Source organism: Bombina bombina, chromosome 4 (genome assembly GCF_027579735.1).
Source record: "Bombina bombina isolate aBomBom1 chromosome 4, aBomBom1.pri, whole genome shotgun sequence".
Classification (NCBI taxonomy): domain Eukaryota; kingdom Metazoa; phylum Chordata; class Amphibia; order Anura; family Bombinatoridae; genus Bombina; species Bombina bombina.
Genome location: NC_069502.1, coordinates 497,410,360 through 497,425,919, shown reverse-complemented (window position 1 = coordinate 497,425,919; position 15,560 = coordinate 497,410,360). Strand labels below are relative to the sequence as shown.

The 15,560-nt window shown below is 38.4% G+C and overlaps 1 protein-coding gene across 1 annotated transcript in view; it reads right to left on the bottom strand.

Moving 5' to 3' along the window:
- The window catches only part of PRIM2 (DNA primase subunit 2), a 513,890-nt gene that overhangs the window by 227,658 nt on the left and 270,672 nt on the right, over positions 1 to 15,560 (bottom strand). The window contains exon 9 of the mRNA XM_053710405.1: positions 12,409 to 12,481. Within this exon, the coding sequence (XP_053566380.1) occupies positions 12,409 to 12,481 (73 nt within the window). The remainder of the gene's footprint in view (positions 1 to 12,408; positions 12,482 to 15,560) is intronic.

Here is a 15,560-nt window from a genome sequence, read left to right as displayed (position 1 = left end):
ACCTTGCTTTGGCCTGTTTAACTTAGCACTAGGCCTCCAGACTGGCTTAGAGGTGCCTTGCTTCTGAGCAGAGGAATCAACCTTTTGTTCCTTATTCTAACAAAAGGAGTGAAAGTGATTAGAAGCTTTAGATTTCTCTCTAGACTTCTTACCACCAGTAACAGTAGATATCATAAAAACAAAATCAAAATCAAATAGTTTGTTTTCACAATCAAATAATCTGGATTTTGACACGTCAGCAGATCAGGATTTAAAGGGACACTGAACCCAAATTTTTTCTTTCGTGATTCAGATAGACTTTCTAATTTACTCCTATTATCAAATGTTCTTCATTCTCTTGGTATCTTTCTTTGAAATGCAAGAATGTAATTTTAGATGCCGGCCCATTTTTAGTGAACAACCAGGTTTTTTTTTTTGCTGATTGGTGGATAAATTTATCCACCAATAAAAAAGTCCTGGCCAGAGAACTGAACCAAAAAAAAGCTTAGATGCCTTCTTTTTCAAATAAAAATAGCAAGAGAACGAAGAAAAAATTATAATAGGAGTAAATTAGAAAGTTTCTTAAAATTGCATGCTGTATCTGAATCACGAAAGAAAAAATTTGGGTTCAGTGTCCCATTAAGACACAAGGCTCTCCTAGAAATGACTACCAAAAACATGCTTTTGATATTGATCTTCATAATATCAAATATATTATCACAAATAAAAGAATTGGCATCTATGAGCAAACCCAAAAGATTCTCACTAGTAGAGTCATTAGAACACTGTTCTGAAAGACTAGATAACTAATAAAATGAAGCAGCAGCCACATTAGCAATAGAAATAGCAGGCCTAAGAAAATACCCTGTTGGAAAAAAGCCCTTCTATGAAGAGACTCTAATTTTCTATCCAAAAGGTCTTTCAAAGGGCACAGTTTACAATAATTCAACATTAGCAGCAGGTAAGGAATATAACGTTTTGAAACTTGCACAGGGATCAAAAGAATTACCTTTTTTAGACCATTCCCTAGAAACCATATCAGAGACAGCATCAGGGATAGGAAAAACTTCTAAGAAGTTTAGCAACAGTTTTAAACACTAAATTTAGATGGATTACAATGCTTATCCTCAGAAATCTGTGAATCTTTAACCCCTAAAGTAATTAAAACCTCCTTTAAAAGAGAATAAATATGTTAAATTTTAAACAAAAAATAGGAAGTATCAGGTTCAACATCAGAGGCAGACGCATCATTACCAGAATAAATTTCATCTTCTGAAGACATAAAAGTATCACTGACTTCAGAGGATGTAGTACTAGTAAAAGGTAAAATCTGAACTGACATTTTATTCTTATTTGAAGGCAGGAGAGCAGCCAACGCTTCAGAAATAGCAGCTTTAAAGAAATTTTTCACACTGGGTTAAACACCAGTAGCGTTCTCCTGTAATGAGCAAACAGAAGGAGAAGAAATACCCAAAGAAGCAGCATTAGTTTAGTCTGATTGTAATAATGTAAGCAAACATGAGTCACATAAATTAACTGGAGCAAAAACATCAGGATTTTTTTTTTTACAATAAACACACTTAATTGTGGTAGGAGGGTGTTCAGGAAACTCCGCTTCTAAGGGTGATTTAGGGAGAGAATCAGATAGCTCCACTAAAGCTTGGGAGTCAACAACAACTTATTCAACAACTGGAAAAACAAACACTTTTTAAAAACAGTCTCCCCTACAAGGGGTTTCCCAACTGAAACAGCAGGGAGTTTAAACAGTAACATACAGTTTAACATACATTTTAACCATTAGCCTAAATAACAATTCCTGCATAGTTCATAAGTGGAGAGGTTTGCCACACTGAAAAAATTCTCTCTCTTGTGGTGTATCCAGTCCACAGGTTCATCCATTACTTGTGGGATATTCTCCTTCCCAACAGGAAGCTGCAAGAGGACACCCACAGCAGAGCTGTCTATATAGCTCCTCCCCTAACCCCCACCTCCAGTCATTCGACCGAAAACAAGTAAGAAAAAGGAGAAACTATAGGGTGCAGTGGTGACTGTAGTTTTAAAAATAAAAACACCTGCCTTAAAGTGACAGGGCAGGCCGTGGACTGGATACACCACAAGAGAAAGAAATTTATCAGGTAAGCATAATTTTGTTTTCTCTTGTAAGATGTATCCAGTCCACGGGTTCATCCATTACTTGTGGGATACCAATACCAAAGCTTTAGGACACGGATGAAGGGAGGGACAAGGCAGGAACTTAAATGGAAGGCACCACTGCCTGTAAGACCTTTCTCCCAAAAATAGCCTCCGAGGAAGCAAAAGCATCAAATTTGTAGAATTTAGAAAAAGTATGAAGTGAAGACCAAGTCGTCGCCTTACAAATCTGTTCAACAGAGGCCTCATGTTTAAAAGCCCATGTGGAAGCTACCGCTCTAGTAGAATGAGCTGTAATTCTTTCAGGAGGCTGCTGGCAAGCAGTCTCATAAGATAAACGGATTGTGCTTCTCAGCCAAAAAGAAAGAGAAGTTGCCGAAGCCTTTTGGCCTCTCCTCTTTCCAGAATATACAACAAACAATGCAGATGTTTGACGAAAATCCTTAGTAGCTTGCAAATAAAACTTTAAAGCACAAACCACGTCAAGATTGTGTAACAGACGTTCCTTCTTTGAAGAAGGATTAGGACACAGTGACGGGACAACAATTTTCTGATTGATATTCTTATTAGATACCACCTTAGGAAGAAACCCAGGTTTGGTACGCAAAACTACCTTATCTGGATGGAAGATCAGATAAGGGGAATCACACTGTAAGGCAGAAAACTCTTTGAGCCGAAGAGATAGCTACTAGGAACAGAACTTTCCAAGATAAAAGCTTCATATCTATGGAATGCAAAGGTTCAAACGGAACCCCTTAAAGAACTTTAAGAACTAAATTTAAACTCCATGGCGGAGCAACAGGTTTAAACACAGGCCTGATTCTAACCAAAGCCTGACAAAACGCCTGAACGTCTGGAACATCAGCCAGACGCTTATGCAAAAGAATAGCCAGAGCAGAAATCTGTCCCATTAAGGAACTAGCCGATAATCGCTTTTCCAATCCTTCTTGGAGAAAAGATAATATCCTAGGAATCCTGACCTTACTCCACAAGTAACCCTTGGATTCACACCAATGAAGATATTTACACCATATCTTATGATATATTTTCCTGTTGACAGGCTTTCGAGCCTGAATCAAGGTATCAATGATCGACTCGGAGAAACCATGTTTTGATAAAATCAAGCGTTCAATCTCCAAGCAGTCAGACGCAGAGAAATTAGATTTGGATGTTTGAATGACCTTGGAGTAGAAGGTCCTGCCTCAGCGGCAGAGACCATGGTGGAAAGGATGACATGTCCACCAGATCTGCATACCAAGTCCTGCGTGGCCCCGCAGGTGCTATCAAAATCACCGAAGCTCTCTCCTGCTTGATCTTGGCAATCAGATGAGGGAGGAGAGGAAATGGTGGAAACACATAAGCCAGGCTGAAGGACCAGGGCACTGCTAGAGCATATATCAGCGTTGCCTGGGGATCCCTTGACCTGGACCCGTAACGAGGAAGCTTGGCGTTCTGACGAGACGCCATCAGATCCAGTTCTGGTTTGCCCCATAGTTGAATCAGCTGGGCAAATACCTCCGGATGGAGCTATCACTCCCCCGGATGAAAAGTCTGCCGACTTTGGAAGTCCGCCTCCCAGTTCTCTACTCCTGGGATATGGATAGCTGAGAGATGGCAAGAGTGAACCTCTGCCCAAAGAATTATCTTGGAAACCTCCATCATTGCCAGGGGACTCCTTGTTCCCCCCTGATGGTTGATATAGGCTACAGTCGTGATATTGTCCGACTGAAATCTGATGAATCTGACAGCAGCTAGTTGAGGCCAAGCCTGAAGAGCATTGAATATCGCTCTTAGCTCCAGAATGTTTATCGGAAGGAGGGCCTCCTCCTGAGTCCACGAACCCTGAGCCTTCAGGGAATTCCAGACTGCGCCCCAGCCCAGAAGGCTGGCATCTGTCGTCACTATAGTCCACTCTAGCCTGTGGAAACTCATTCCCCTGGACAGATGGACTCGAGATAACCACCAGAGAAGAGAATCCCTGGTCTCTCGATCCAGATTTAACAGAGGAGACAAATCTGTGTAGTCCCCATCCCACTGATTGAGCATGCAAAGTTGCAGTCGTCTGAGATGTAGGCGGGCAAATGGAACTATGTCCATTGCCGCTACCATCAGGCTGATCATTTCCATACGCTGAGCCACTGACGGCGGATAAGTGGAATGAAGAGCACGGCAAGAAGTTAGAAGCTTTGATATCCTGACCTCTGTCAGAAAAATTTTCATTTCTACTGAATCTATCAGACTTCCTAGGAAGGAAACTCTAGTGAGAGGGGAGAGTGAACTCTTTTCTCTGTTCACCTTCCACCCGTGAGACCTCAGAAAGGCCAGAACAATGTCCGTATGGGACTTGGCGATTTGAAAAGTAGACGCCTGGATCAGGATGTCGTCTAGGTAAGGAGCCACCGCTATGCCCCGCGGCCTTAGAACCGCCAGTAGAGACCCTAAAACCTTCGTAAAGATTCATGGCGCCGTGGCTAATCCGAAGGGAAGAGCCACAAACTGGTAATGCCTGTCTAGGAAGGCGAACCTGAGGAACTGATGATGATTTCTGTGAATTGGAATGTGGAGATACGCATCCTTGAAAGATGGGACCCTGAGAAATTTGTTTAGGATCTTGAGATCCAAGATTGGTCTGAACGTTACCTCTTTTTTGGGAACTATAAACAGGTTTGAATAGAAACCCTGACCCTGTTCCTCCCTTGGAACTGGGTGGATCACTCCCATAACCAGTAGGTCTTGAGCGCAACGTAAGAATGCCTCTCTCTTTATCTGGTTTGCAGATAGTTGTGAGAAGTGAAATCTCCCCTTTGGAGATGAACCTTTGAATTCCAGAAGATATCCCTAGGAAACAATCTCTAATGCCCAGGGATCCTGGATGTCTCTTGCCCAAGCCTGAGTGAAGAGAGAAAGTCTGCCCCCTACTAGATCCGGTCCCGGATTGGGGGCTACTCCTTCATGCTGTCTTAGAGGCAGCAGCAGGTTTTTTGGCCTGCTTCCCCTTGTTCCAAGCCTGGTTAGGTCTCCAGACTGGTTTGGACTGGGCAAAATGTCCCTCTTGTTTTGCATTAGAGGAAGCTGAAGCTGCGCCACTCTTGAAGTTTCGAAAGGAACGAAAATTATTCTGTTTGGTCCTTAACTGATTGGACCTATCCTGAGGAAGGGCGTGACCTTTTCCTCCAGTAATATCATAAATGATCTCCTTCAGACCAGGCCCGAATAGGGTCTGTCCCTTGAAGGGGATGTTAAGAAGCTTAGACTTTGAAGTAACGTCTGCTGACCAGGACTTAAGCCATAGCGCCCTACGTGCCAGAATGGCAAAACCTGAATTCTTAGCCGTTAGCTTGGTTAAATGAAAAACGGCGTCAGAGATAAAGGAATTAGCTAACTTGAGAGCTTTAATCCTGTCTAAAATCTCATCTAACGGGGTCTCCACCTGTAGAGCCTCCTCAAGAGACTCGAACCAAAAAGCTGCTGCAGCAGTGACTGAGGCAATGATTGCAAGAGGCTGGAGAATAAAACCTTGATGTATAAAACATTTCTTAAGGAGACCCTCCAATTTTTTATTCATAGGATCTAGGAAAGCACAACTGTCCTCGACGGGGATAGTTGTACACTTAGCTAGGGTAGAGACTGCTCCCTCCACCTTAGGGACCGTCTGCCACGAGTCCCGTATGGCAGCATCTATGGGAAACATCTTTTTAAAAACAGAAGGGGGAGAGAACGACACACCTAGTCTATCCCATTCCTTAGTAATAATTTCCATAAAACCTCTTAGGGACTGGAAAAACATCAGTGTAAACGGGCACTGCAAAGTATTTGTCCCTCTTACACAATTTCTCTGGAACTACAACGGGTTCACAGTCATCCAGAGTCGCTAAAACCTCCCTAAGCAATAAGCGGAGGTGTTCGAGTTTAAATTTAAACACTATCATTTCAGAGTCAGACTGAAGCAACGCCTTCCCTGAATCTGAAATGTCACCCACAGATAGAAGCTCTCCTGCCTCGGCTTATGAGTATTGTGAGGGTATATCGGACACAGGTATTAAAGCGTCAGAAAGCTCTGTATTTGTTCTAGCTCCAGAGCTGTCTCGCTTTCCTTGTAACCCTGGCAGTTTGGACAATACCTCTGAGAGGGTAGCATTCATAACTGCCGCCATGTCCTGTAAGGTAAAAGAATTAGACGCGCTAGATGTACTTGGCGTCACTTGAGCGGGAGTTATAGGTTCTGACACATGGGGAGAGCTAGATGGCATAATCTCCCTTTTTTTCAGTCAGAGAATCCTCTGGAGATAAATCTTTAAGCTCCATAATATGGTCTTTATAGTTTATAGAAGTTTCAGTACATTTGGTACACATTCTAAGAGGAGGTTCCACAATGGCTTCCAAAGATATTAAACAAGGAGTTTCCTCTATGTCAGACATGTTTAACAGACTAGTAATGAGACAAGCAAGCTTGGAAAACACTTTAATAAATGTGAAACAGCAATTAAATAAAAACGTTACTGTGCCTTTAAGAGAAAAAAATTAGCACTTAACAGTGTAAAACAGTGTAAAAATATAGTGAAGTCTTTGAAATTTTTACAGTGTGTGTAAGGGACTAAAGCAACATTGCACCCACTTACAAATGGATGATTAACTCTTTAGGCCCCAAACCGGATTCAAAAAAGTTAACCACCATTAAAAAACAGTTAAACACCTTGCCACAGCTCTGCTGAGGCTCCTACCTGCCCTCAAATACGATTTAGGGAAGAAATAAACCATCTATAGTGGTCCTCAGATGCCAGAGGACTCCTCTAGGGAAGCTGGATGTCTCAGTCTGAAGGAAACTGCGCATCTAGAGCGTGAAAATAGGCCCCTCTCACCATGTACTGGATGCCAGAGGGGCCTTAAGAAAATACTCCTAGGAGTATCTGACTAGCCATGTGGAAAACTAGGCCCCAAATAAAAACTTATCTCCCTCAGAGAAGAAATGTCCTATTTATGAAACATGTAAACGTTTTGTCACTAAGTAATATGAGTATTAACATGAGTATTACCCTGTTTTGTAAGCATGATCCCAGTCGCTGTTAAATCACTGCATCAGGCTTACCTCAATACCTCAATTACACAAGGCTGTGTCAGCATTTTCTAGAACTTATCAACTCTCTAGAAATAAAAATACTGAACATACCTCAAAGCAGGTAATCTGCAGACCGTTCCCCCAACTGAAGTTTTCCCATACTCTTCAGTTATGTGTGAGAACAGCAATGGACCTTAGTTACAAACCGCTAAGATCATCAACCTCCAGGCAGAATTCTTCTTCTAATTTCTGCCTGAGAGAAAAACAGTACAACGCCGGTACCGTTTCAAAATAACAAACTTTTGATTGAAGGTAAAACTACACTAAGTCACCACATATCTCTTGATACTTCCTATCTTGTCGAGAGCTGCAAGAGAATGACTGGGGGGTGGGGGTTAGGGGAGGAGCTATATAGACAGCTCTGCTGTGGGTGTCCTCTTGCAGATTCCTGTTGGGAAGGAGAATATCCCACAAGTAATGGATGAACCCGTGGACTGGATACACCTTACAAGAGAAAGTATGTAAAGAGGATCAGGTAGCCGCCTTACAAATCTGATTCATTGAGGCTTTGTTCTTAAAAGCCCAGAAAAAAGCTACTGCTCTAGTGGAATGAGCTGTATCTTCTCAGGAGGCTGTTGTCCGCTGTCTCATAAGCTAGGCGGATGACACTCCTCAATCAGAAAGACAGGGAAGACATAGTGGCCTTCTGACCTCCTACATTTACCTGACACTTCTCTGCCATCCTCCTCTAGTGACGAAAGGCAAAGAATGACTGGGGGATAGGGGAAGTGGGATGGATATTTAAGCCTTTGGCTGGGGTGTCCTCTTGGTGGCCAGACGTTGTATTGCCCAACAGTAAGGAATTAAGTTGTGGACTCTCCCTGCTTTATGCAAAGAAAAAAGCTCTTGAGGAATGGTAACTTACCCCCTCCTAAAGTAACTTTCAAAAACTTACAGGTACAATGCGCAATAAATACCACAAAGTATCCAAGGGCTACAGAATGTGTATCAACAAGAAATAAGGATAGAATTTATATCACTAGTATAAAAAAAAAACTTAATAAAAATTCATATACTAAAATAATAAATAAAAAAAATCCTTATAGATATTACTATTAAGAAGAGATTTGTTTTGCTTAATAGAGCATTATCTGTCTGTTATAAGATAAACTAAGGAACATAGGGGGCACCACATAGCGTATCACAATATCACTACTTTGTATTAAAGATATAAATGTGCAATACTACTCACATTTAATAATCACCAATAGATGGTGATCATAAACAGACTGAACTCTCAGAGCCGTTCAGCTGGCTCACCTCCCAACTGCAGGACCACTTAGGATGACCCACTGTTGTAAACCTCAGATGAAGGTAAGTCCTTTAACAAAAATATGCTTCCAAGTAGTGTGTAAAAGTTTAAAAACGTTATTAAAAGACCAAAATAGTGTCAAAATTAAAAAGTACAAACTGCAACCGGTTTCTCAGTCTCACAGACTGGCAGGCAGTATAATCAGGAAACAAAAAGCACTTTTTTTTAAACTTAAATCCTTCACAAGATGTTAATAAATGGATATAGATATTATGCTTCTGTTCCTTTTGCAGATAGTTTCATCTTTCAGTTACTTTCAAAGTGCTTGTTGTGGATTGCTGCTAGCTTTTGACAGGTCTGTTTTCAGTAACTGTCGACCAAAGTATGAGATCTGAGACAGCACACCTCCGACTCAAGCGTCTTATTTAAACATCAATATCCCTTCTCATAAAACACAGATAAATATTACACTCACATTTAGTTTGAATATTCCGTCTTGTCAAAAAATCCACTGTGCCACTGCTAGTTACCGATTTGCTTGTCCCTGGCCCTTTGTTCAGAATCTGTGAGGTCCCTGGCGTCTTTCGGCGTGGACGCACCAAACAGCTGACGTAATCCGTCTTTGAGCTTTCACACGTTTCGTCTGCCAACAGGCAGGCTTTCTCAACAAAGCTTATAATATAGTTCGCTAGATCATCAGGTGGCAAATATATACACAATCGATTGTTGCCATCTAGTGACATATTTGAGTACATTTTCTTTGTTACTAAGCCACATAGAATTCATTAAATAGTATAATTGTACATAACTATATATTGCCCTAAGTGGTATATTTTATAGTGTTACCTAGTGTAATCCTAATAGAGAGAATATTTATTTTATTCAAATTACCAACTCTCAATTCAATTTGGCATTAAATTGTAAAATGTAAAACCAAACATAAAAAATAATCAAAATGAAAATAAATATGAAGAGGAATCTAAGAGATTCATTAGTAGATAATTGCTACTAGAAACATATTCAAAAATCATAAAAATAATTAATCTTAATGATTAACTTTTCTCTTGGCTATTGGAACCGACTATCGATTCTATGTAACCTATAGTCAAAACTGAGACATAATAATTATTAGGACAAATAACCATATTCACATAAAAGCAGCTAGATCTATATTTTATTTAGTCCTTTGGGTTCTAATGAATTAAGGTGATGTATCCAGTACATTTCCTTACGTCTAAGGTGTAAAACTATTTTCTATAATTCCTGGAATCCAATCAATAATCTGCATACGTAGACGTTTAGGATCTTGATTGTGAACTCTGCTAAAATGTTTGAATACACTATGTTTTTCAAATCCCTTTGTGATGATGTTATAGTGTTCATTAAACCTTATCCTAATATTTATTTTGGTGCAACCTATATATAAAATTACATTCACATGACATGTAAACAACCACATATGTGGTATTACAATTATATATGTGCTTAACTTCAAAGGTTTTTGAATTATCATAATTACAAAAGTATTTTTTTTCCACATTTGAAGGTGCCTTTTGCTTGCCTAACCAATTTGTTGATTCTTTATCTGTTTTTTTTTGGTATTTAATTTTCTTTTTCAGGATACTTGGGGCCAAGAATCTTTTCAAGTTTTGTTTTTTTTTCTATAAATTATTTGGGTCTTATCATCAATAATAGACTAAAGAATGTGAGGATTATTTTACAATGATCTTGAACAGAGAGCAAGATGATTTCAATCATTTTATCTTGTATATGAACTAAAGAATCTATTCCATTTCTCGATTTAAACTTTGTATGTATGGGAAGAGATTGCAAAAAACTTTTGAAAACCTATGGACAAAAACAATTATGTTGATGCTTCTAATGCACATCTAAATACATGGAAGACTAATTTCCCTTATGGTCAATACATAAGAATGAGACTAAATTCTCCAAATATATACAATTTTGAAAGAATATGTAATATTCTAGATAGTAGATTTAAAGAGAAAGGATATAAAAATAATCTATTGCTAAAAAACAAACTGAAGCTAAAAATATAAATAGATCTCATCTCTTAAATAAAAAGAAGGAACAAACGAATAATAAAGGAAGGAACAAAAAATAATAGGGACCAGTTAGAATTTATTACAGGTGGTCCCCGGGTTACAGACATCCAACTTAAAGGGACACTGAACCCACATTTTTTCTTTCGTGATTCAGATAGAGCATGCAATTTTAAGAAACTTTCTAATTTACTCCTATTATCAATTTTTTTTCATTCTCTTGCTATCTTTATTGTATTAATATTCACGTGCTTATTAAAAGGTAATCTATACCTTCCAAACTTAAAAACAAATATGTTCACTAGTGTTGCCTGTAGATAGGTCTCCCAATTAGACATTTTGAAAAACAAAATGAATGTATACCTGACAAATTATTTTCTTTCAGGATGGTGAGTGGACAGGGAAACCTTGACATGTGGGATATAATTCCTACCACTAGGAGGAGGCCAAGAACCCACACAAGAGCTTATGATCCCTCTAAGCCCCCAACCCTACTCAGTTTAACATATAGCTGAGCAGAGAAAAGGTAGACAGCAAGGTAGGGCAGACAAAAGCAGGATCTACAGAGTTCAAATTAGAAATGTCGCCCAAAGAATGAGAGGGTGGGGGCCAGTGGGCTCATCATTCTGAAAGAAAAGAATTTATCAGGTATCCGCAAATTTTATTTGTTTTGGTATCATGATGACAGTCCATAGGGAAACCTTGACATATGGGATTTAATAGCCAAGCTGAGAGTCAATGGCAAGGAAAGGGTGGAACAAAAGAAGGCAGTTCCTATGCCCGGACCTGCTAAAAGGTGCTTCAGAGGAGGCAAACACATCAAAACAGTAAAATATGGAGAAAAAATGCAGAGAAGACCATGTTGCAGCTTTGCAAATCTGTTCCAATGATGCATCATGTTTGAAAGCTTATAAAGAAGCAACTACTCTAGTATAGTAAGCTGTAATGAGTTGAGGTGGAGACTTTCTTGCCACCAAGTAAGCTTTGTGAATTACTTGTTTGAACCAAGAAGCTTAAGCCATCATGTATCCTTCTTGCCTTTATGAGATCCAGAATAGTGAACAAATAAACTAGAACCTGACTCCTGGGAGGCTAAGAACAAAACTGAGAAGGGTTGGGAGGTGAGAGGGATTAAAAGCTAGTGCGGGTTCTTGGACTCCTCCTAATGGCGGCAATTATTTCCCATATGTCAAGGTTTTCCTGCAGTAAAGAAATGTACACTTAGAATATTTAAAAGGATAATAAGGTCAAAAGTAACCTTTCATAACCAAGGCTGAACATGCAAGTTTTAAACAACTTTTCAATTTACTACTGTTTTCTAATTTTCTTCATTCTCTTGGTATGCTTTGTTAAAACTATTCCTAAGTAGGCTCAAGAGAAGCAATGCACTACTGGGAGCTAGCTGATGATTGGTGAATACACATATATGCCTCTTGTCAATGGCTCAACAGATGCATTCTCAGATAGCTCCCAGTAGTGCATTGCAGATTATTCAACAAAGGATACCTAGCAAATGAAGCAAATTTGATAATAGAAGTAAATTGGAAAATTGGTTAAAATTGTATGATCTATCTGAACCATGAAAGAAAACAATTGTGGTTTCATGTCCCTTTAAAATCTTTAAAAAACTAGTTTACAGATGTACGTACTGGTAATGTTCTAGTTTTCTTCTGATTGCCAGTCCCAAGAAAACACCAAAATGTTCTATTACCAGTTCACATTTTTAAAATTAGGCTTTTCATGGAAACTTGGTACCAAAACTGTGCATGCATAAGTTTTCTAGGTTTTCAAATAAATCAGTATTAAAACAAAAACTGCAAAAAATAAAAATGATAGGAAATACTTACAGAATCAATTTGTTCAAGTGAAATTTTTCCAGTGTTTTTCTGTGTACTAAAATCTTGCCCAACATATGAATGACTGCAAAAAAAAAATTAAGCCAGAAATAAAACTAAAGTCATTTTACCCAATTACAAACACAGCTTTAAATTGATTTACTCAATTTTAGTAGATATAATTGACTGTAATTTTTAAAGAAATGTTCTTCTGGGGACCCAAATCCACCATTTCTCAATGCCCAATAAAAAACATTAGAATCAGTTCAAAATTCACACTTGACTGAAGCAAAATTTCCATACCATTACTTCAATACATCATTTCTTTGTTTCCTTCTCTATAATATAACAAAGTATATCAGCATTTAAAGAGACATGAAAGTTAAAAAAAAAAACACACAAAAAAAACTTTCATTCCAATTTACTTCTATTTTCAAATTGGCTTCACTACTGGTACCTAGAGGAACACATGCCAATAAAAAGATGTTTATGTGCAGCCACCAATCAGCAGCTAGTTTCCAGTAGTGTATTGCTGATCCTAAGGCTACCTAAGTATAATTTTCAACAAAGGATAGAGAACAAATAAAAATAGAAAATAGAAGTAAATATAATGGTGTTTTTTTAAATTGCATGTGCTATACAAATTATGGGGAAAAAATGGGTTTTATGTGGTAAGAGTCCACAATCCATTACTCCTGGGATTTACCTTCCCTGCCACTAGGAGGCAGAAAAGATTCCCAAACCCCAAGGGCTCTACATAACCCTTGCCACCTCTATGGTAACTAGTCTTATCTTTGCCTCTGCTGGAGGAAGGTGAAGAGTGAAGATATGCAAATAATTTTTTAGTTGACGGGTTGTCAGATTGATTTGAGGTCCATTTCCGCTCAGAATACGGTGTTTGTCAGACGGAAGTTAAGGAGTACAAGTTGTGAATCATTTTTTCTTTCCCATGAAAATTTTAGTCACTGCCCATGGATGTTGCAGAGACTTATGACACATCATACCCTATTTCTAATTGTGCTTGTGGTTAATTCAAGTTCCATTGTTACTGTATTCCTTATCACTAGGAACATTATAGGTTTATAAGATCTGCTTTTTTAAACAAGCATTTGCAGTTTATTGCTTTATCATTTTGTCTTGCTTCAGTTCCTAGAATTCTTCCAGATTTTGGGTGCCCGTTTGTCTATAACAGAACTCAGGGTGTTGCAGTGTTTCTTATCTATTTATTAGGTTCTTTCTCCAGCAGTCTGTTGTTGTTTCTTCAACAGCATGGTTGTAAGATCTTTTTTTCCCAAGGTGTTCCTTAATTGTTCAGACAAAGTGGAACTTTATATCAAAGCCACGCCCCCTAAATATCGTCACCAGGAAAGGTACTGTGATAATTCCGGATACAAGGCGACAGAGTTTGTGATATGACTGCAATCTAATCCACTTCCATCCAGCTTAAGTACATCCGCCCACTGAGAGCATACAGTGGTTAGATACTTGAGTGACTATTTGTGGGGAGAAACATTGTGGCTTTTTAAATATGTTTTATTTGTTTTTAATAACCATTTGTTACAAACTATATACAGAGTATTACCGGGCGAATACTGGGTACCTGGCAGTATAAAAACAGTTTTGGTTCTATAATACGCAAGTAGCCCCTTGGCAGTTTTGAATGTTTTCATTTAGTACAAACTGTAATTAACTATTATATTATTTTTTTTTCTTTGGAGGAAAGAATAATACACCTTGAATATTGGGGTCTTGCACACACTTTCGAATTTTGGAATCATTTTAAAACATATCCTTTTCGCATCGTTTATATGTTTGCTTATGTTTTTATTGTCATTCTTGAAGGTGGGATAGCCTCCTCCATAACAGTTTTTTTTCTGCTAATTTTTCCAGTTCAGTTCCCTCTTTTTGGGCTTCCTGGAATAAGACTTCTGTTTTTCCACTTTGTTTAGCAGCCTCTTGGCCTTTCTCGTTTCTTTTTCATTATTTTGTTTTTCCATTTTTTTGCTTCTTCGGTGGCAGCCTTTGGGAGAATGTTCTAAAGGATATGGTTTAAGCATTATTTTGCCTCTTGGTTATTTTAAGTGTTCTTTTTAGTAAATGATCTCTTGTTATTAGGAGTTTCCTTATGGAAAATATGTTTTTTTATCCCACACTACTTTTTTTCATTACTCGTGCACTCTCCACAGCTTTGGTATTGGTTCCTAGGAGTAATGGATCGTGGACTCTTACCAGCTTTATGAAAGAAAACAATTTATGCTTACCTGATAAATTAATTTCTTTAATGGTGGTAAGAGTCCACAAAACCCCACCCTAATATATTTTTTAGTGATGTTTTGTTTCTTTTATGGCAAATCTTTTTTCTGGCTCTTATAATTTTTTTGCTCTTTTTTTCTTATCCTACCTTTTTTGCTTTGCTATACTAATTGCCATGGAGGTGGGTGGGGTTATATAGAGATCTTGGGGTTTGGAAATCTTTGCCTCCTCCTAGTGGCAGGGAAGGTTTCAAGGAGTAATAGATTGTAGATTCTTACCACCACGGAAAAAATGAATAGATCAGGTAAGCATAAATTATGTTTTTAATTTACTTCCATTATCAAAATATTTTTTTTTTGGTGTCCTTTTTTGAAAAGCATACCTAGGTAGTCTAATTTGTCTCCCCAGATGTGTTTGGATAGGTCTCAGTAGTGCATTGCTGCTTTGGAACGACTATATATTCAACCAGCTAAACACAGTTATATATTGAAACAATAGTGCAATAATAAAATGAGCTAACACATCAGAGCAATTTCTATTTGTACTTGTATGTCCCTTTAATATTCTAGATGTGTTTATACAAAAAGGACAGCATGTTCTGAGCTCAAGCAAAAAATATAAGCTGCAGCTCAACTCAATGGAGCAAGTACCTTTATATGTACCTCTACCGCTGTTGAAAGTCCTAGAAGAGCCGTTAGTGATGGTTCAGCATAGGTAGCCCCAAATTCCAAATCCCCAGAAACTCACCCTTTTTCTGCCCATCCTGGTATTAACCCCTTAAGGACTGTGCATTTCAGACTAAAACTTCCCCAAAAGACCAGAGCATTTTTAGCATTTTTGCCATCACTCCATTTAAACAGATATAGAGCCTTGGTTTTTTTTTTTATTTACCTATCAAAAATATATACAGT